The 18607-nt window shown below is 40.9% G+C and overlaps 1 protein-coding gene across 4 annotated transcripts in view; it reads right to left on the minus strand.

The window, feature by feature from the left end:
* The window catches only part of ITCH (itchy E3 ubiquitin protein ligase), a 140398-nt gene that overhangs the window by 66192 nt on the left and 55599 nt on the right, over positions 1 to 18607 (minus strand). For 3 of the 4 annotated variants that reach the window (XM_011959392.1, XM_011959365.1, XM_011959372.1), the window contains 2 exons: positions 14847 to 14892; positions 514 to 671 (listed from right to left, as the gene is read on the minus strand). In XM_011959392.1, coding sequence (XP_011814782.1) covers positions 514 to 671; positions 14847 to 14892 — 204 coding nt within the window. Of the gene's footprint in view, positions 1 to 513; positions 672 to 14846; positions 14893 to 15930; positions 16055 to 18607 lie in introns of all 4 variants that reach the window. The other variant, XM_011959383.1, reaches the window with a different exon arrangement.

The following is an 18607-nucleotide window of genomic DNA, read 5'->3' on the forward strand; positions in this document are numbered from 1 at the left end:
CGGCTAATTTTTTTACATTTTTAGTAGAGACGGGGTTTCACCGTGTTAGCCAGGATGGTCTCGATCTCCTGACCTTGTGATCCACCCACCTCGGCCTCCCAAAGTGCTGGGATTACAGGCTTGAGCCACCGCGCCCGGCCCATTTACTAACTTTTTAAAGGATATACTAGGAATAAGCAACCAAATTCTTGACTATTTAATACATTTATGTTATAGTTACAAACCATGTAAGAAAGGTGCAATGTTATTGCAATGTTATCTGTACCGCCTATACTTTATATTATGCACGTCATTTTCATTCTCAATAGAGCACTGCCTCAGTAACGTCACCTTGAATAAAAACTTAGGAAAAAGGCACTTTTGGTTACCTACAGAAAGATCATTCTCTTCCAAAATCTTAAATGTAAAAATACACGCAGAAAATTCACCTTAAAGAATTTCCTGACGCTTACCTGAGAATTAATTGCCAACCAGAACATTATTTATGAGAGTACTGAGAGCTGGAATACAAACCTGGTCTACGTGGGGTGGGTGGTGGTGGTCGTGAAGGTCTTGGAGGTCTAGAAGGTTTAAAACCGCCATTTGAGAGTGATGGAGAATTATTCCCATTGACTCTCCTATTTTCACCAGCTCCTGCATCTTCGGGATCATCTGATCCATTTGTACTCAGTCTGGGTAAGAAGAGGGGAAAATGATGGGGGAGAGAAAAATAATGAATACTCCCTGAATTTAAAATCTAGAGATAGAGTGATGGGTTGTCCAAGGGCACAGGAATACTTGTGACCATTCAGAACTATTGGGTATGCTGGTTCGTATTTCAAATAAGCCTTCAGGAGGCCCTATAGGAACAGGAACAAAGTCAAGTTCTCAGAATCCTTATAAAGGGTACTACTTTATCACAAGCACAGATAACTTTACCATTGTTGTTTCTTGGTTTCCACTGGCTATTAATATTAATTCAAGTTTGAGGCAGGTCTGGTTTTTCCATGCTAGGAGAACAAAGTGCACGTATTTCCCAGGGACTAGACCCTGATATCCCCCGCCTCAGTACAATGGTACACAAAATGTTCAAAGCTAGTGATTTAGAGTAGAAGTACCCACAGACTTTTTTTGAAAGGAGCTGTCATTTCTTCAAAGCAATGACATCAACTGGAGGGACAGAAAGGAGGGAAGAACACTAACAGGAAACGTCAGACTGAAAGCTACTGCTACTGTTAGCTAAATATAGTTGATTCCTTTTCCTTCCAGAGGGGCTCTAGTCACAGATTAGAAACAAGGGCATAAGTAGCCAGTCTGCAGATGTCTTAGCCAAGGCTCTGGTATGTACTACCTCCAAACCACTACACGGTACTAACCCATACTCCTAGGAATTTCAGAATAAGCCTGAACAAAATAAAATCTAATAGATTCAATTAACAGAGGCTGGGTGCTGTGGCTCACGCCTGTAATTGCAGCACTCTGGGAGGCTGAGGTGAAAGGATCACTTAAGTGCAGGAGTGAGAGATCAGCCTGGGCAACATGACAAGACCCTGTCTGTACAAAAAAATTTAAAAAGTAGTTGGGCATGGTGAGGCACGCCTGTAGTCGAAGCTACTGAGGAGGCTGAGGTGGGAGGATTGTTTGAGTCTGGGAAGTGGAGGTTGCAGTGAGCTGAGCTTGCGCCACTGCACTCCAACCTGGGAGACAGAGTGAGATCCTGTCTTAAACAAAACAAAGAAACAGAGACGCAGTACCATGTATTAAATTATTTTTCTGTAAAACGTGTATTGCAATGATTTATTTTTAATAAAAACTGTAAACATGATGTTTTGATATACATAGTGAAAAACATTACTACAGTCAAGCTAATTAACATCTCTCTCCTCGCATAGTTTTTTTTTTCTTTCTTTTTTTTTGGACAGAGTCTCATTCCATCGCCCAGGCTGGAGTACAGTGGTGTGATCTCGGCTTGCTGCAACCTTCACCTCCCAGGTTCTAGTTCTTATGCCTCAGCCTCCCGACTAGGTAGGACTACAGGCGCCCACCACTATGCCCAGCTAATTATTTTGTAGAGACAGGGTTTTGCCATGTTGCCCAGGCTGGTCTTGAACTTCTGACCTCCAGCAATCCTCCCTCCTTGGCCTCCCAAAGTGCTACGATTATAGGCATGAGCCGCTGCGTACCCGGCCTCATATTTTAAAATACATTTTCAAACTATGTACCACAGAAATCCTTTAGGGCCTTTCTATTCAAAGTGTGGTCTTTAAAACAAAAGGACAAGCACTATATAGGAGCTTGTCAGAAATGCTCAAACTTCAAAACTATTCTAGACCTACTACATCAGAGCTAGCATTTTAACAAGATCCCCAGATTATATATGTGGAGAGTAAGTTATGACAAGCACGACTTTTTTTTAATAGAGGGATTTTTAATAGAGGGACAACTCAGTAATTGGCAGTCAGCACCTGATTAGTGTTGACTACCTGCAGAACATAGTATGAATGCAGGAAGAGTCAGCTTTGACACTGCTTCCCTTCTAATTGAGGTTTCCAAAACCATTTAAGACTGCATATTGTCTCTCCATGCTATTTTAAGAGATTCTTAATTAGTTTGAAAGAAGAGTTCCCGCTGCTTTTTAAATAACAGGTAGCAACTAGTAGAATAGACCAAAAATTGGGAAATTAAGGTTTCTACTCTGACTCTGCTACTGATGAGTTATGTGACCAAAGAATGAAGCCTAAAATGTATTATCTTGACTACAAGATTCCTAAAAGTCTTTCAGCTAGAAAATTCATACTAAATTGCACATTCAAGTTTTAGGGATATGTGAGGGAGGGGGAACATTCAGTGCATGAGATAAACCTACTATGATAAAGGTACAGCAGAAACTGGATTCCAAAAATGCTATGATTTGTTGCTGGGGATTAACATTTCAGGAATTTTAACATCAATGCTGTGTACCCTTCTAACATTTTGATCTCAATTTTTCAATGGAATTATCTGATAATCCACACAACTCCTTAAATTTCCTTGATACTGAGAATTGTTCCTCTTTCTAGATCTTGAACTCTAAAATCCCTCTAACTACAACTTCCTATTCATTCTACCTGCCTCCTGCAATATCTTTTATTCAGTCTCATCACAACCTTCAACTCCTCCCACAATCTTTACAGTTCATCAGCTCACTTCACGCCTCACTTGAGCTTCATCATAGGCTACTTTCCCTAGTAGTTTCAATTCCTTCACCCTTGCCCAACTGCTTCTCCTCCCAGACATTCTTTCACCACAACTAATCCCTTATCTACTTTGTCCACTACTATTCTCTCGGACCAACAAGTAATGCTGAAGAATGTTCCAGTTGAGAAGTCAGGTGTATTTTAGTGGAGTAAATAAACTAAGTAAACTAGTATATTAAAGAGCAGGCTGCTCTACAAATGATCCTGATAAATTTTCCACTGGGCCCAGTAAAGATAAGGTCAGAGGTTTTCACTTCCAATTATTTAAGACAAAAACTCTTTTCTCCCCTCTTATTAAAAAGAAGAAATTGCTGGGACACAGTGGCTCATGCCTGTAATCCCAACACTTTAGGAGGCCAAGGTGGACAGATCACTTGAGATCAGGAGTTTGAGACCAGCCTGGCCTATATGGCAAAACCCCATCTCTATTAAAAATACAAAAATTAGCTAGGCATGCGCCTGTAGTCCCAGCTACTCAAAAGGCTGAGCTGGGAGGATCGCTTGAACCCAAGAGGCAGAGGTTGTGGTGAGCGGAGACTGCACCACGGCACTCCAGCCTGGGCAACAGACCAAGACTGTCTCAAAAACAAACAAACAAACAAACAAACAAATCACAGCTCAAGACTCCTGGGAGCTAGGGAATTATAAATGATGGATGATTTTGACAACCCAACCTAGTAGTAAAACCATGGGTTCAATGAGATTAGTGTGCTGGTATTAAAATTAATGTGAATAAAGAAATTAATAATTTGGCACGACAAAAAGCTCTAAGTCCTATACAATCATACAGACCTAGGCAAAAGATAGAAAACAATTAAAATTGTGCTTCAGTCTATATATTTGTATTATAGAGTATTCAAATTCCTAAAACTGGATTATGTCAAAGAGACCAAGCCAACATTGGCTACAGTTGACATTATTCAACAACTTCATTTGGGTTATCTATACTGCTTAGAAATCAATCAGTTTCTACATCTCTAATCCACTCCTGGACCCATCCTCAGTGCCCCTTGCAAACCTTTTCCATCTTCTCAAACTGCTAATACCAATCTGTAGCTATCCCTGACTCTTCCTCTTCCCTAAAATAATGATTATCTGCTATCCCTCAACTTTCTCCCATATCTTAAAATTTCTCTGTGCCACTAACTATCTTCATCTGTTTCCCATGTCTGAAAAAGTCTCTCTCCCCTTCTTCAAGGATGATTTGCCTATTATGTCCTGGATGGCAGACTATATCCTCTAGGACTGCCCAACATCTTTTAATGCTTTCTTGCATCTTAATTACATTCCTTTCTTACAGACCTTTTGTCTTACTCCACAAATATAATCAATCACCCAAACCTAAAATGTTTCCTCAATCCTATCTGTTCCTCAAGCTGTTTTCCCATTCCCCTTTCCTTCACTATACTCTTTTTTTAAATGCAGTTGGCCGGGCACGGTGGCTCACGCCTGGAAGGGCACGGTGGCTCATGCCTGTAATCCCAGCACTTTGGGAGACCGAGGCAGAAGGATCACAAGGTCAGGAGTTCGAGACCAGCCTGATCAACATGATGATGAAACCCCATCTCTACTTAAAAAAAAATACAAAAATTAGCTGGGCGTGGTGGTGCGTGCCTGTAATCCCAGCTACTCAGGAGGCTGAGGCAGGAGAATCACTTGAACCTGGGAGGCAGAGGTTGCAGCGAGCCAAGATTGCATCATTACACTCCAGCCTGGGCAACAGAGTGAGACTCCATTTCAAAAAAAAAAAAATGCAGTTAATATAGTCAGTGCATTTTAATTTTTTTTTCCTTTGGAGTTTTGCTCTGCCACCCGAGCTGGAGTGCCGTGGCACAGTCATGGTTTACTGCAGCCTCAGCCTCCCAGGCTCATGTGATCCTCCCCCTCAGCCTCCTGGGTAGCCGGGAATACAGGCATGCACCACTATGCCCAGCTAATTTTTGTATGTCTTTGTAGAGACAGGGTCTTGCCATGTTGCCCAGGCTAGTTTGAAACTCCAGGGTTCAAGCTATCTGCCCACCTCAGCCTCCCAAAGTGCAATGATCATAGGCATGAGCCACTGCGCCTAGCCCCCATTTTAATTTTTAAAACAGACTTTCAAAGAACAAATATAGGCCGGGCGCGGTGGCTCAAGCCTGTAATCCCAGCACTTTGGGAGGCCGAGACGGGCGGATCACGAGGTCAGGAGATCGAGACCATTCTGGCTAACATGGTGAAACCCCGTCTCTACTAAAAAAAAATACAAAAAACTAGCTGGGCGAGATGGCGGGCGCCTGTAGTCCCAGTTACTCGGGAGGCTGAGGCAGGAAAATTATCTGCCATCCTATATCCTGGAGATAATTACCACCAAGATATAGGGCTATCTCTTGTCAGTCCTTTGCATTGGGTATGACTGCAATCACACACTGTATAATAGTTTCATATTCTGGGTGGGTTTTTATTTGGTTACTCAGAACATATTGGGCATTTCCCCCAAATTACTGAAAATCATTTTGAATGACTGCAGAAAATTATATATAGACACACCACAATTTAATCATTTTCTTTTCATTAGTCTTTTTGGGGATTTTTTTTTTTTTGGAGACATTGTTTCACTCTGTTGCCCAGGCTGCAGTGCACAGGCACAATCACTGCTCACTGCAGTTCCAACCTCCCCAGGCTCAGGTGATTCTCCTATTCCACAGGCATACCCCACCGCACCTGGCTAATTTTTGTATTTTTTGTAGAGACAGGGTTTATCCATGGTGACCATGGCAGTCTCGAACTCCCGGGCTCAAGTGATCCACCCACCTCGGCCTCTCAAAGTATTGTGATTACAGGTGTGAGCCACCATGCCCTGCCTCGATTTCTTTTTCAGACAGATTACAAAATAGAACAGCCAAGTCAAAACATGCAAATATTTTGAAAGCTGAAAAATACTGGTTGCTTGTTTGTTTGTTTGTTTGTTTTGTTCTTGAGACAAAGTCTTGCTCTTGTCCCCCAGGCTGGAGTGCAATGGCACCATCTCAGCTCACTGCAACCTCCACCTCCTGGGTTCAAGTGATTCTCCTGCCTCAGCCTCCCCAGTAGCTTGAAATACAGGCACCTGCCACCATGCCTGGCTAATTTTTGTATTTTTAGTAGAGACGGGGTTTTACCATGTTGGCCAGGCTGGTCTCAAACTCCTGACCTCAGGTGATCCACCTGCCTCGGCCTGCTAAAGTGCTGGGATTATAGGCATGAGCCACTGCGTCCGGCCTAAATTGTTTCTTTTTAATAGTGTTTGTTTTTGGTTTCTGAGACAGATTTTTGTTCTGTCACCTAGCCTGGAATGTAGTGGCGTGATCTCAGCTCACTGCAACCTCCACCTCCCAGGTTCCAGAGATTCTCCTGCCTTAGCCTTTTGCGTAGTTGGGACTACAGGTGCAGGCTACCATTCTAGACTAATTTTTGTATTTTTAGTAGAGACAGGGTTTCTCCATGTCACCCAGGCTGGTCTCGAACTCCTGGATTCAAGCAATCCACCTGCCTTGGCCTCCCAAAGGTACTGGGATTATAGGCATGAGCCACTGTGCCTGGCCCTAAAAAATAGTTTTAAAGGTAATAATTGATCTGTTCTCCCATTATTTTCAAACTATGTACTGCAAAAAACAAAAACCCATTTCACCATAAAGTTTTAAAATCTTTGCCAATTTGGTAAGTAAAAATGTTAATGATTTTTTAAATTGAAGATGAACAATATTTCATATAATTACAGGTCATTTGAGTTTCTTTCATGAACTATATATGATTTTTGTACATTTATCTATCATAAGGGAATAATTCTGCCTATTTTTAAGAGATCTTTACAATCTGAGAATACTGAGCATCTCATATTGGTTAAGTATTTCCTCTGCTTTTGATACTACATTTTTAAATTGTAAGAGTTTTATATTTCTATATAGCAAAATTTATTCAGCAATGAATTAACTCTTCATATTTTCTTCTAGAGGTTTTAGTTTAATTTTTTAAAATCAATTTAAAAGTCAACATCGAATCTACTCTCATCTTGGGATAAGCTAAGGCACTAACCTGATTTTTCTTTTTCCAAACAGCCAGTTTTCCCCAGCTTATTAATCTAAGACTTAATTCTCTTTTGCAGCGTTTGATACTGTTAAATGTCCCATCTTTTTTTTTGACACAGAATCTCACTCTGTCGCCCAGGCTGGAGTGCAGTGGCACGATCTCTGCTCACTGCACTCTCCACCTCCCGGGTTCAAGCAATTCTCCTGCCTCAGCCTCCTGAGTAGCTGGAATTACAGGTGCATGCCACCACACCCAGCTACCTTTTCTTGTATTTTTAGTAGAGATGGGATTTCACCACGTTGGTCAGGCTGGTCTTGAACTCCAGACCTCAAATGATCCGCCCACCTCGGCCTCCTGAAGTGCTGGGATTACTGAAGTGAGCCACCGCTACCGGCTAAATGTACCATCTTTTAAAAAACATTTTTCTCTTAATTTCTGTGACAGTGCTTTTGTAATCTTGTACTCCCACTTCTCATCATCCCTTTTTTGGTTTGTCCTCTTCCTACTATCCACTAAATATAGGTCTCTATGGTTGTGTTCTTGTTCTCCTTTTCTTTCTCCACAGATTTTTCCCTAGGATCTCAAACTCCATGATTTCTAAGGTTATCTCAGAGAATGATTCCCAAATCAATCTCTACTCTTTATCTCACTCCCATCCTCCAGTATCAAATTATCAACTAAATGCGGGAGATCTAGAATAACTCTCCCAACCCAAGGCCCTCCCTATCTTCCTTTTTTTAAAAGACAGTGTTGCTCTGTCACTCAGGCTGGAGTGCAACGGCACAATCACAGTTCACTGCAACTCTTAACTCCTGGACTCAAGGGATCCTCCTGCCTTAGCCTCCCGAGTAGCTGGGACTACAGGAGCATGCTACCTTACCTGGCTAATTTTTTATTTTATGTAGAGATGGGGTCTTGCTTTGTCCCTCAGGCTGGTCTCAAACTCCTGGGCTGAGGCAATCATCCCTCTTGGGCCTCCCAAAAAGCACTGGGATTATAGGTGTCAGCCATCGTGCCCTGCCAGGTTCCTCCTATTCCTCTAAACATTCCCTTCCTATGGTCTCCCCTCCCTTTTAGGTTTTGGTTCTATGGATGATACTGCCGTCTTTCCAAGGCAATTTTACTTTTTATCTCCCTGTGCTTCTTGACACTCAGTATCTAAGTCCTGTTGATTCCACTTTCACATTCTCCCTCTACTCTTCCACCATCACTGCCTCAGTTCTAGCCTTCATTACCTCTCAATAGATTATTGTAACAAATTTCCATATAGGACTTTCAACCTTCACTCACCATATAATCCAAACTATATACCACTATCAAAATATTTTTTCCTACAGAGTTCTGATCACACAGTCTCCTGTTCAGATATTTTAGGCTGGGCGTGGTGACTCATGCTGTAATCCCAGTACTTTGGGAGGCCAAGAAGGGTAGATCACCTGAGGTCAGGAGTTCGATACCAGCCTGTCCAACATGTTGAAACCCCATTTCTACTAAAAATACAAAAACTTAGCCGGGCCTAGTGGTACACGCATGTAATCCCAGCTACTCTGGAGGTTGAGGCAGGCGAATCACTTGAACCCAGGAGGCAGAGGTTGCAGTGAGCCGAGGTTGCGCCACTGCACTCCCATCTGGGCGACAGAGCAAAACTCAGTCTTAAAAACAAAACAAAACAAAAATCAAATTATTTTAAAAGGCATTCCTTTCCATTAAAAAAAAAAAAATTCTGTAAATCTTTATTTGCAAACCTCCACCTGGTCCCAACCTATTTAACAATAAAAATAACATTTATTAATGGCTAAGCACATAGTTGTATCCCAACTTCAGGTGGCAATAAAGCATGATAGTTATGAGCTCAGGCTCTGAAGGTAAGGCAGTTCCAGGTTCAACTGTGCCACTTAACACTATTAACTCAAGCAAGTTATTTTCCCTTTCTAAGCCTGTTTTCTCATCACCTACAAAAATGAGACAATTGTACCTAATTCATAAACGTTTAAGGACTAACTGAAAGAAGAGACATGTTGAGCATAGTGTCTATCATATAAGGGCAAATAAATATAAATGGACTGATTCTACTCTCAAATCACCAAATGCCATTTTTCCCTTGAAATTACTGTATCTTTAGCTAAATATTGTGATTAAAGATTTCCTACAAAACAACCTGTGTTTTTCGCTACCTTTGTTTTTCTTCTTTCTCCTTAGAATTCCTTCTTCCCTGGCCGGGCGCGATGGCTCAAGCCTGTAATCCCAGCACTTTGGGAGGCCGAGACGGGCGGATCACGAGGTCAGGAGATCGAGACCATCCTGGCTAACACAGGGAAACCCCGTCTCTACTAAAAAATACAAAAAACTACCCGGGCGAGGTGGCGGGCGCCTGTAGTCCCAGCTACTCGGGAGGCTGAGGCAGGAGAATGGCATGAACCGAGGAGACGCTCCTGCAGTGAGCTGAGATCAGGCCACTGCACTCCAGCCTGGGCGACAGAGCGAGACTCCGTCTCAGAAAAAAAAAAAAAAAAAAAAAAAAAAAAAAGAATTCCTTCTTCCCTCCAATTCCTCTAAGACATGCATATACAATTTATAGCTCTGTTTTAAGGTCTTAGGTCAAATATTATTTCTTCCATTAAGGCTTTATACATTTTACTTTATACACTATTTAATTTACATCTTTTAAAATAATCATGTATTATTTTCTAATAATAAACATAAAAACAACAACAGTTCAAAAAAGAAAAAAGATTCAAAGCATCTCTCAAATAAAAGGGTATGAGATTAAGACAGAGTGACAGTTCTAGTGAATTCTGCATGCTTGGACTTTGGGGAAGCCCTTATATAATTTTCCATTATATAAGAAGTCTGTTTCCATTATCTGTTGTTATTTGCCATAATAGTTATAATTTGCAAAAACGTGTGTGTCTAACCATAGTGTTCTCAAAATGCAGACCCTGGTCTAGCAGCATCAGCGTCACATGGAAATGTGTTAGAAATGCAAATCTTGAGCCCCACCCCAAACCTAATTAACCAGGTGATTCTAATGTGCTCTAAAGTTTGAGAAGCAGAGTCATATTAAAATAGTACTGGCGGTTTATTTTATTTATTTTAAAAAGTTTAAGTTCTTTTAGTAAAGTGTGAGGCTAAAACTAAAAATAGATTGTGAAAATCAATCCGGCAATCTATATAGTATACAGAATTGTCAGTGGAACCAGTACCACCATTGGCTTTGAAAAGCAATTAGCTGGCTGGGGTGCGGTGGCTCACAGCTATAATCCCAGCACTTTGGGAGGTCACGGTGGGCAGATCACTTGAGGTCAGGAGTTTGAGACCAACCTGGCCAACATGGTGAAACTTCCATCTCTACTAAAAATACAAAAAGTTAGCTGGGTGTGATGGTGCATGCCTATAATCCCAGCTACTCGAAAGGCTGAAGCAGAATCACTTGAATCCAGGAGGTGGATGTTGCAGTGAGCCGAGATCACACCACTGCACTCCAGCCTGGGTAACAGAGCGAGACACGGGCTCAAATAAAAAAAAAAAAAAAAGCAATTAGCTGCTAATTATGTGCCATTATAACTTTGTTCCCCTATTCCACAATCTTACAAATATCTGCTAATTTCAATATACATATACGTCTGACCTACACATAAGTTCATAAGTTATGGACAGGATAGAGAATCTCAGACAACTAAAATGCTATTATAGTATAACAAGGTCATAAGAAATATTCAAATCAAAGAGTAACAATCAAGAAGGCACATGTGCTGGGCGTGATAGCTCATGTCTGTAATCCCAACACTTTGGGAGGCCGAGATAGGGCAACTGCTTCAGGCGAAAAGTTTGAGACCAGCCTGGGCAACAGAGCGAGAGCCTGTGTTTAAAATATAATAATAAATTAAAAAAAAAAAAACAAAAAACGCACATCTAATGACAAAATCTTGAAAATCAGGCACCAACCATCTTGGTACTTCATAAAAATAAATAAATAAATAAATGAACAGAAGACAACACTGAGAAACGTAAAACATCCTGACATGCTGTGGGGAAAACAGATCAACAAATACATTCATGATACAGACAGTGCTTGAATTAAGAGCAAAAGCTAAAATAACCTAAGGCTATTAGTAAACTTCCTAAATGATAACTATGGGGATGGAGGGAAGGATGTGAAGCCCTTGTCCACTAAATATATACTGCCCTGTCTTTCAGTTTTACAGTCATGAAATCTGCAAAGGAGAAAAGGCAGTCACAGCTATGACTACTACTCATAATTGTATAGTAACATTTAAACAGCATTTGACAGTTTACAAAATGCTTTTCAAACCCATCATCTCAAAGGTGTGTGTGCTCTGGAATAAAAGCTGATGCACAGGAACTTATGCTTAACACAAAAGACGTACTCAAAGATCGTCAGTCAGTCTCAGAAACCTAGAAGACATTGTTCCCCAAATTATTTATGACAATGATTCACGTAGGAAGATAAAAAGCACTGATGAAATAGCATTAAGTAGGGGATCCAGCAATGCCTTTATAAGATATTTAAAGATCTCCAGAGTACAAGTGGTTTGATGAAAATATTGTAAGAAAGAGACTTGCAGAAAACAAGCAAGCAACAACACATTGGTATAACAGAACCTTTTAATCAACATATAAAATTCGATCACACACCCACTTATTAATGCAAATATACAGGTTTATTGTGTAAAAGAAGAGGTTAATGACCAATGCAAACTGAAATACTAAAACAATTTATGGGGGAACTTTCAGGAATTCAAGAAATCTTCTACTAAAAATAATCATACTAAAAAAAGACTTAAGAGACATAATAGTAGACTTCAGTCTACAGATAAGTATGTAATTTTTTAAACTTGTCCTATTGCTTTTTTTTTTTTGAGACAGGGTCTGTCACCATGCTGAGTACACTGGCATGATCTCAGCTCACTGAACTCCCCAGCTCAAGCGATCCTCCCACTTTGGGCGCGCTCCCCATTCCAACAGCTGGGACTACAGGCACGTGCCACCAGGCCTAACTATTGTTTTTTATTTTAATTTTTTTGTTGTTGTTTTGTTTTCTGTAGAGATGAGTTCTCACTCAATTGCCCAGACTGGTCTCAAACTCCTAGGCTCAAGTGATCCTCCTGTCTTAGCCTCCCAAAGTGCTGGATTACAGGTGTGAGCTACCATGCTCGGCCCCACTGATTTTAATCACAGTGAAGAATAAAAGTATCTGTTATTTTCTAGGCAAGAAGTTACTGCTCCTTAATATTCTACCTCTTGTGAGATTAGTATAGATGATTCTTCGTCATAAAAATGTGAAGGTAGATATCTATTAGGTAAGACACAACAGCTTTACAAACTATGACTTTCCTAAAGATCTTGATGAGTTGTCTTTAACTTTTTATTATGAAAACTTCCATATATTGGCCAGGCACGGTGGCTCATGCCTGTAATCCCAGCACTTTGGGAGGCTGAGGCAGGCAGATCACTTGAGATCAGGAGTTCAAGACCAGCCTGGCCAATATGGCAAAACCTCATCTCTACTAAAAATATAAACAGCCAGGCATGGTGGTGTGTCCTGTAGTCCCAGTTACTTAGGAGGCTGAGGTAAGAGAATCACTTGAACCCGGGAGATGGAGGTTGCAGTGAGCTGAGATCACGCCACTGCACTCCAGCCTGGGTGAACGAGCGAATGAATCTCTTGTCTAAAAAAACCCCAAAAAACAAAAACAAGACCCATAGATGACGAATGCAGATAGACTAATACAATAAACTCCCATGTACCTACCAGGACAGCTTCAACAACCATCAGTATTTTGTTCTACTTGCTTCACCTATCCTCCTCTGCAACATCTGACACTGTAATATCCCATCTTTGTGGATAATTTTCCCTTACAGTCTGTGACATTACTTTTCTCATTCTTCTCCCCTTCTGACTACTCCCGTGGTTTATCATCTTCTTCCTACTCACTGCTTATGCAATTTGAGAAAAACAAAGAATCAAATGGAATTTTATAATCACTGCACTCTGTGGTTAAGACATGCCACTTACTGCTTTAAAAGCAGAATCATCTCCTTTCCTAATTTTATCTGCTATTACCAGTTTCCAGGATAACCAATAAGCAGTCTAAGTTAATTCACATAGCCCAAGCCTTTCAACACCTTTTAGATGAAGGGGGCCTGCCCCTCCATACCTGTGGGTATTTCTCATCAAGTGGAGAAGAGAGACTGAGAAAAGAAGTAAGACACAGACACAGAGTACAGAGAAAGAACAGTGGGCCCAAGAGACCAGCGCTGGTCTCTGATTTCCCTTAGTATTTATTGATCACTATTTTTACTATCTTGGCGAGGGGAGTGTGGCAGGGCAACAGGGTGATGGTGGGAGAAGGTCAGCAGGGAAAAATGTGAGCAAAGGAATCTGTATCATGAATAAGTTCAAGGAAAGGTACTGTGTCTGGATATGCTTGCAGGCTAGATTTATGTTTCACTTTACACAAACATCTAACTGTAGCAAAGAGTAACAGAGCAGTATTGCTGCCAGCATATCTCACCTCCAGCCACAGGGCGGTTTTCTCCTATCAGAATAGAACAAATGGTCGGCTTTACAGGGAGACATTCCATTCCCAGGGAGGAGCAGGAGACAGAAACATTCCTCTTATCTCAACTGCAAAGAGGCCTCCCTCTTTCCCTACTCCTCCTCAGCACAGACCCTTCACGGGTGTCAGGCTGGGGGATGTAAGGTCTTTCCTTTCCAACGAGGCCATATCTCAGGCTGTCTCAGTGGGGGGAAACCTTGGACAATACCCAGGCTTTCTTGGGCAGAGGTCCCTGAGGCTTTCCGCAGAGCATTGTGTCCCTGGTTAATCGAGAATGGAGAATGGCGATGACTTTTATCAGGCATACTGCCTGCAAACATATTGTTAACGAGGCACATCCTGCACAGCCCTAAATCCATTAAACTTTGATTCAATACAGTACATGTTTCTGTGAGCACTAGGTTGGGGCTACAGTTACAGATTAACACCATCTCAAAGCAGAACAATTTTTCTTAGTACAGATCAAAATGGAGTTTCTTATGTCTTCCTTTTCTACATAGACACAGTACAATCTGATCGCTCTTTCTTTTCCCCACATTGAGGTCCAAACTTGAAGGCAGATAGACACACGCAAGTGCCAAACCTAGGCCAACAGCAAACAACTGGCACAAAGCTCTACCCCTTCTAATGAAGGCCCAGATGATACCACAGCTAGTGGTGACCTTCACATATGTGTAAAGCTCCTATCTCAGCTTTTCTGAAAAAGAAACTTAACAGCCCAATGATGGCTCTGGGGTTTAGAATGTCCTGCCTCTGAAAAGGTGCCAGTATATTTTCTACAAGTAAAAGAAGTATCAACAATTTGGTTATCCATAGCCCACTCCAGATAGCTGTAATCCAATAAGCTAAGAGCCTTCAATCTTTCACAAATATTTCCCTTCTTCAGTTCTGAATTCTTTCTGACACTCATTTATTCTTGTATCATGAACCTGAAGTTTATACTAAAATGAGTATTTAGGAAATCCATCTCTCCGCATTCTGCGGTAAGCAATCAGTGAACGCTTACCTTGTTTCATCCTTGGATCTGGAGCCATCGTCATTCTGAGAAGCACCTTTAACATCAAAGTTTAAACAGAAAATGAGTTTCAAGAGAGTAGTTTTCACGCTTTTTTTCTAAACATGCCATGTAAGCAAAGCCTTTTATTAAATCTTTGTAATAAAGAACATACTATAACTTAAATTCCAACATGACTTTAAAAGGAAAAATGTCATGTTCATGACTGCAAAAAAAGTCTACCAAAATTTTGTGCAAATGCTTAATAATTAATGGATAAGGGATGTTAATTACTAAAGGTATATTACTCATGCACTACTATTCCTGTCTTTTTTTTAGATAAATCTAAATCTAATTTGAGCCTAGTGTTTTTATTTTGTTTTTTTGAGGCGGAGTCTCGCTCTGTCGCCCGGATTGGAGTGCAGTGGCCGGATCTCAGCTCACTGCAAGCTCTGCCTTCCGGGTTTACACCATTCTCCTGCCTCAGCCTCCCAAGTAGCTGGGACCACAGGCGCCCGCCACCTCGCCCGGCTAGTTTTTGTATTTTTAGTAGAGACGGGGTTTCACCGTGTTAGCCAGGATGGTCTCGATCTCCTGACCTCGTGATCCACCCGTCTCGGCCTCCCAAAGTGCTGGGATTACAGGCTTGAGCCACCGCGCCTGGCCTGAGCCTAGTGTTTTAACCATCTTTGTATCCTAAATACCTCATAAAAAAGTGCTGATAGCCAGCAGAATAAAATCGATTCCAGAAATAGAAAAACCCATAATGTCTCTCTTACGCAGGGGCCTGGAAAACAGCTTAAAAATTAGGAAAGCCACAAATGGGAATCCAAGTGGCCAAAAATTAACGCCCCAATGTTCATATTTTCTTCTTGCTTTATTGATGGAAAATATTCTTAGGATTCAGTCAAGATCTTTTTACTGTAACAGTGTTGGAGGGGCCGGGTGCAGTAGCTTACACTTGTAATCCCAGCATTTTGGAAGGCCAAGGTGGGCGGATCACCTTAGGTCAGGAGTTCAAGACCAGCCTGGCCTACATGGTAAAACCTCATCTCTACTAAAAATACAAAAATTAGCCAGGAATGGTGGCAGGCACCTGCAATCCCAGCTACTTTGGAGGCTGAGGCAGGAGAATCGCTTGAACCCGGGAGGCAGAAGTTGCAGTGAGCCGAGAACACGCCATTGCACTCCAGCCTGGGCAACAAAAGCAAAACTCCCATCTCAAAAAAGTGTTGCAGGGAGGCTGCTAAAGGTAGGTACATTTAAAGAAGCAAAAACAAATGGTAAACAGGGAAAGAGAAAGAAAAATTATCAAACGCAGAAACAAGAACTCAAGTTCAACCATCTAGGTTCACTTAGTAAAGGAACAATAGTCCCTGGATAGAATCATAGTTTAAAACAGTGAAATCATTACCATATTACAACAAAGCATAATTGGTGGATTAATTAATTTTAAAAAAAATGAGTCACCACTATACTATACCATACTTTAGCAAAGTTGGTAAATGTCTCATCCACTCTAGAAATATGTATCTTTAAAATAGTATGTGAATAAAATGTTGTCTATAGAATGGGATTAATACCATTTGGTAATAAAAGAGAACAAACTAATGAAACACGCTGTGTCATGGATGAACCTCAAAAACATTATGCTAAGTGAAAGAAGCCAGACACAAAAAAACACATATTTTATGATTCCATTTATACAAATGTTCAGAAAAACACAAATTTTTAGAGATAAAAAATAAAAGCCGGGCGTGGTGGCTCACACCTGTAATCCCAGCACTTTGGGAAGCCGAGGTAGGCGGATTGCCTGAGGTCAGGACTTTGAGACCAGCCTGGCCAACATGGCAAAACTCCGTCTCTACTAAAAATACAAAAATTAGCTGAGTATGGTGGTGGGCGCCTCTAGTCCCAACTACTGGGGAGGCTTGAACCCAGGAGGCAGAGGTTGCAGTGAGCAGAGATCGTGCCACTGCACTCCAGCCTGGGCGACAGAGCAAGACTCTATCTCACAAAAAAAAAAAAAAAAAAAAATTGATTAGTGGTGGTTGCCTGTGGCTGACAGTGAGAAGGGACGCTCCTGTAAACAGGCAAGAGGGATTTTACTGAGGGGATAAAAATGTTCTAAACCTAAATTACAGTGATAGTTGAATCCCTCACTTAAGTTACTAAAATTCATTAAGCTATACACTTGAAATGGGTAAATTTTATGTTGTATAAAACAGAACTCAATAAAGATGTTAACGTGGTAAAAAAAAAAAATGGTACAATGAAATACATTTTGGCTATAAAGGGTAAATTTCAGTTTAAGAATGTTTTAATACGGAATACAGTCCCCTAAAATGGCTTATGAATGGGACATAAATGAAATCAGAAAACCACAACAAACTATCCAGCATAAGTTACTAAAATGTGTCTATTAGTAGTTCACTTTTCTCAAAATTAAGAAAACCATTAGGAATACTCCATTTAAGTCAACCATGATTTGCTACTTCTAAACTTTCTCACTACAGTGACAAAGAACAGTATTTTAATCACATGAATTCTGAGGGCACACTGCCTAGGTTTGTATCCTAGCTTTATTACTTTGTGACCTTACAAAAGTATACTTGACTTCCTATACCTTTTCCTGCATGTATAAAATGGGGATGACACCTACTTCATAGAGTATTTGTAAGAATTAAACATGTAAACATTTAGCACAGTGCTAGCACATATAAGCAGTCACAATAACTATTATCTCTCAAAATTTACATCTCATTAGGAAAGTCTAAACAAGGCTCATTTTTCTTCTATATATATATTTTTTTTGACAAAGGGTCTTGTTGCATTGCCCAGGCTGGAGTACAGTGGCATGGTCATACCTCACTGCAGCCTCAACCTCTCAGGCTCAAGCAATCCTCCTACCTCAGCCTCCCCAAGTGGGAGGATACATGGATGCATGCCACCACAAAATCAGCTACATTTAAAAAAAATTTTTTTGAATACATGGAGTCTCACCATGTTGTCCATGCTGGTCTCAAACTCCTGGACTCAAGTGATCCTCCTGCCTTGGCCTCCCAAAGTGCTGGGATTACAGGTGTAAGCTACTATGCCTGGAATATTTGTTCTTTTATTTCACTCCAATATAAAGTGAAGCCATAACTATGAAATTTATGGCATAAATTATTTAGATCTTATCCTCTGCTTACAACCAGAGAATAGTTAACAACAACAACAAAAATCTAACACTTATACAATGAACGTCCAAGAAGAGAACAATGGTTGCTCTTAACCACTGCATTTTACAAATGTATTGCCTTTTAAAGGTATTCCCAATCCAAATTTCCTCAAGAAAATTTTTCAGATTGCTAAATGCACATTTTACCCACAAGAAACTTTAGAAGATCTACAAAGGTATCTTCTACTCATTAAGCTCGTCAAAATGGCCTGCCCTCCCACCACAAAATAACTAGCTCCTAGATAAAGCAGTTTAACACATCGTTCCTATTTCTTGGATGTCTAGCAATCTCAAAAACAAAAAAGTGAATTGAAGCCAGGTGTGGTAGTGAGCACCTGAAGTCCCAGCTACACAAAAAGCTGAGGCAGGAGGACTCCTTGAGGCCCGGAGTTCAAAGGTGCAGTGTGCTATAACCGCTCCACTGAATAGCCACTGAACTCTAGTCTGGATAACACAGCGAGATCCAGTCTCAAAAAGAAAAAAAAACAAAGTGAATGGACACAAGTATGCAGTAAGCAAATGTGAAAAACTGGGTTACCCAGAGGGCCAT

The sequence above is a fragment of the Colobus angolensis genome, unplaced genomic scaffold (genome assembly GCF_000951035.1).
Source record: "Colobus angolensis palliatus isolate OR3802 unplaced genomic scaffold, Cang.pa_1.0 Scaffold114, whole genome shotgun sequence".
Lineage (NCBI taxonomy): Eukaryota > Metazoa > Chordata > Mammalia > Primates > Cercopithecidae > Colobus > Colobus angolensis.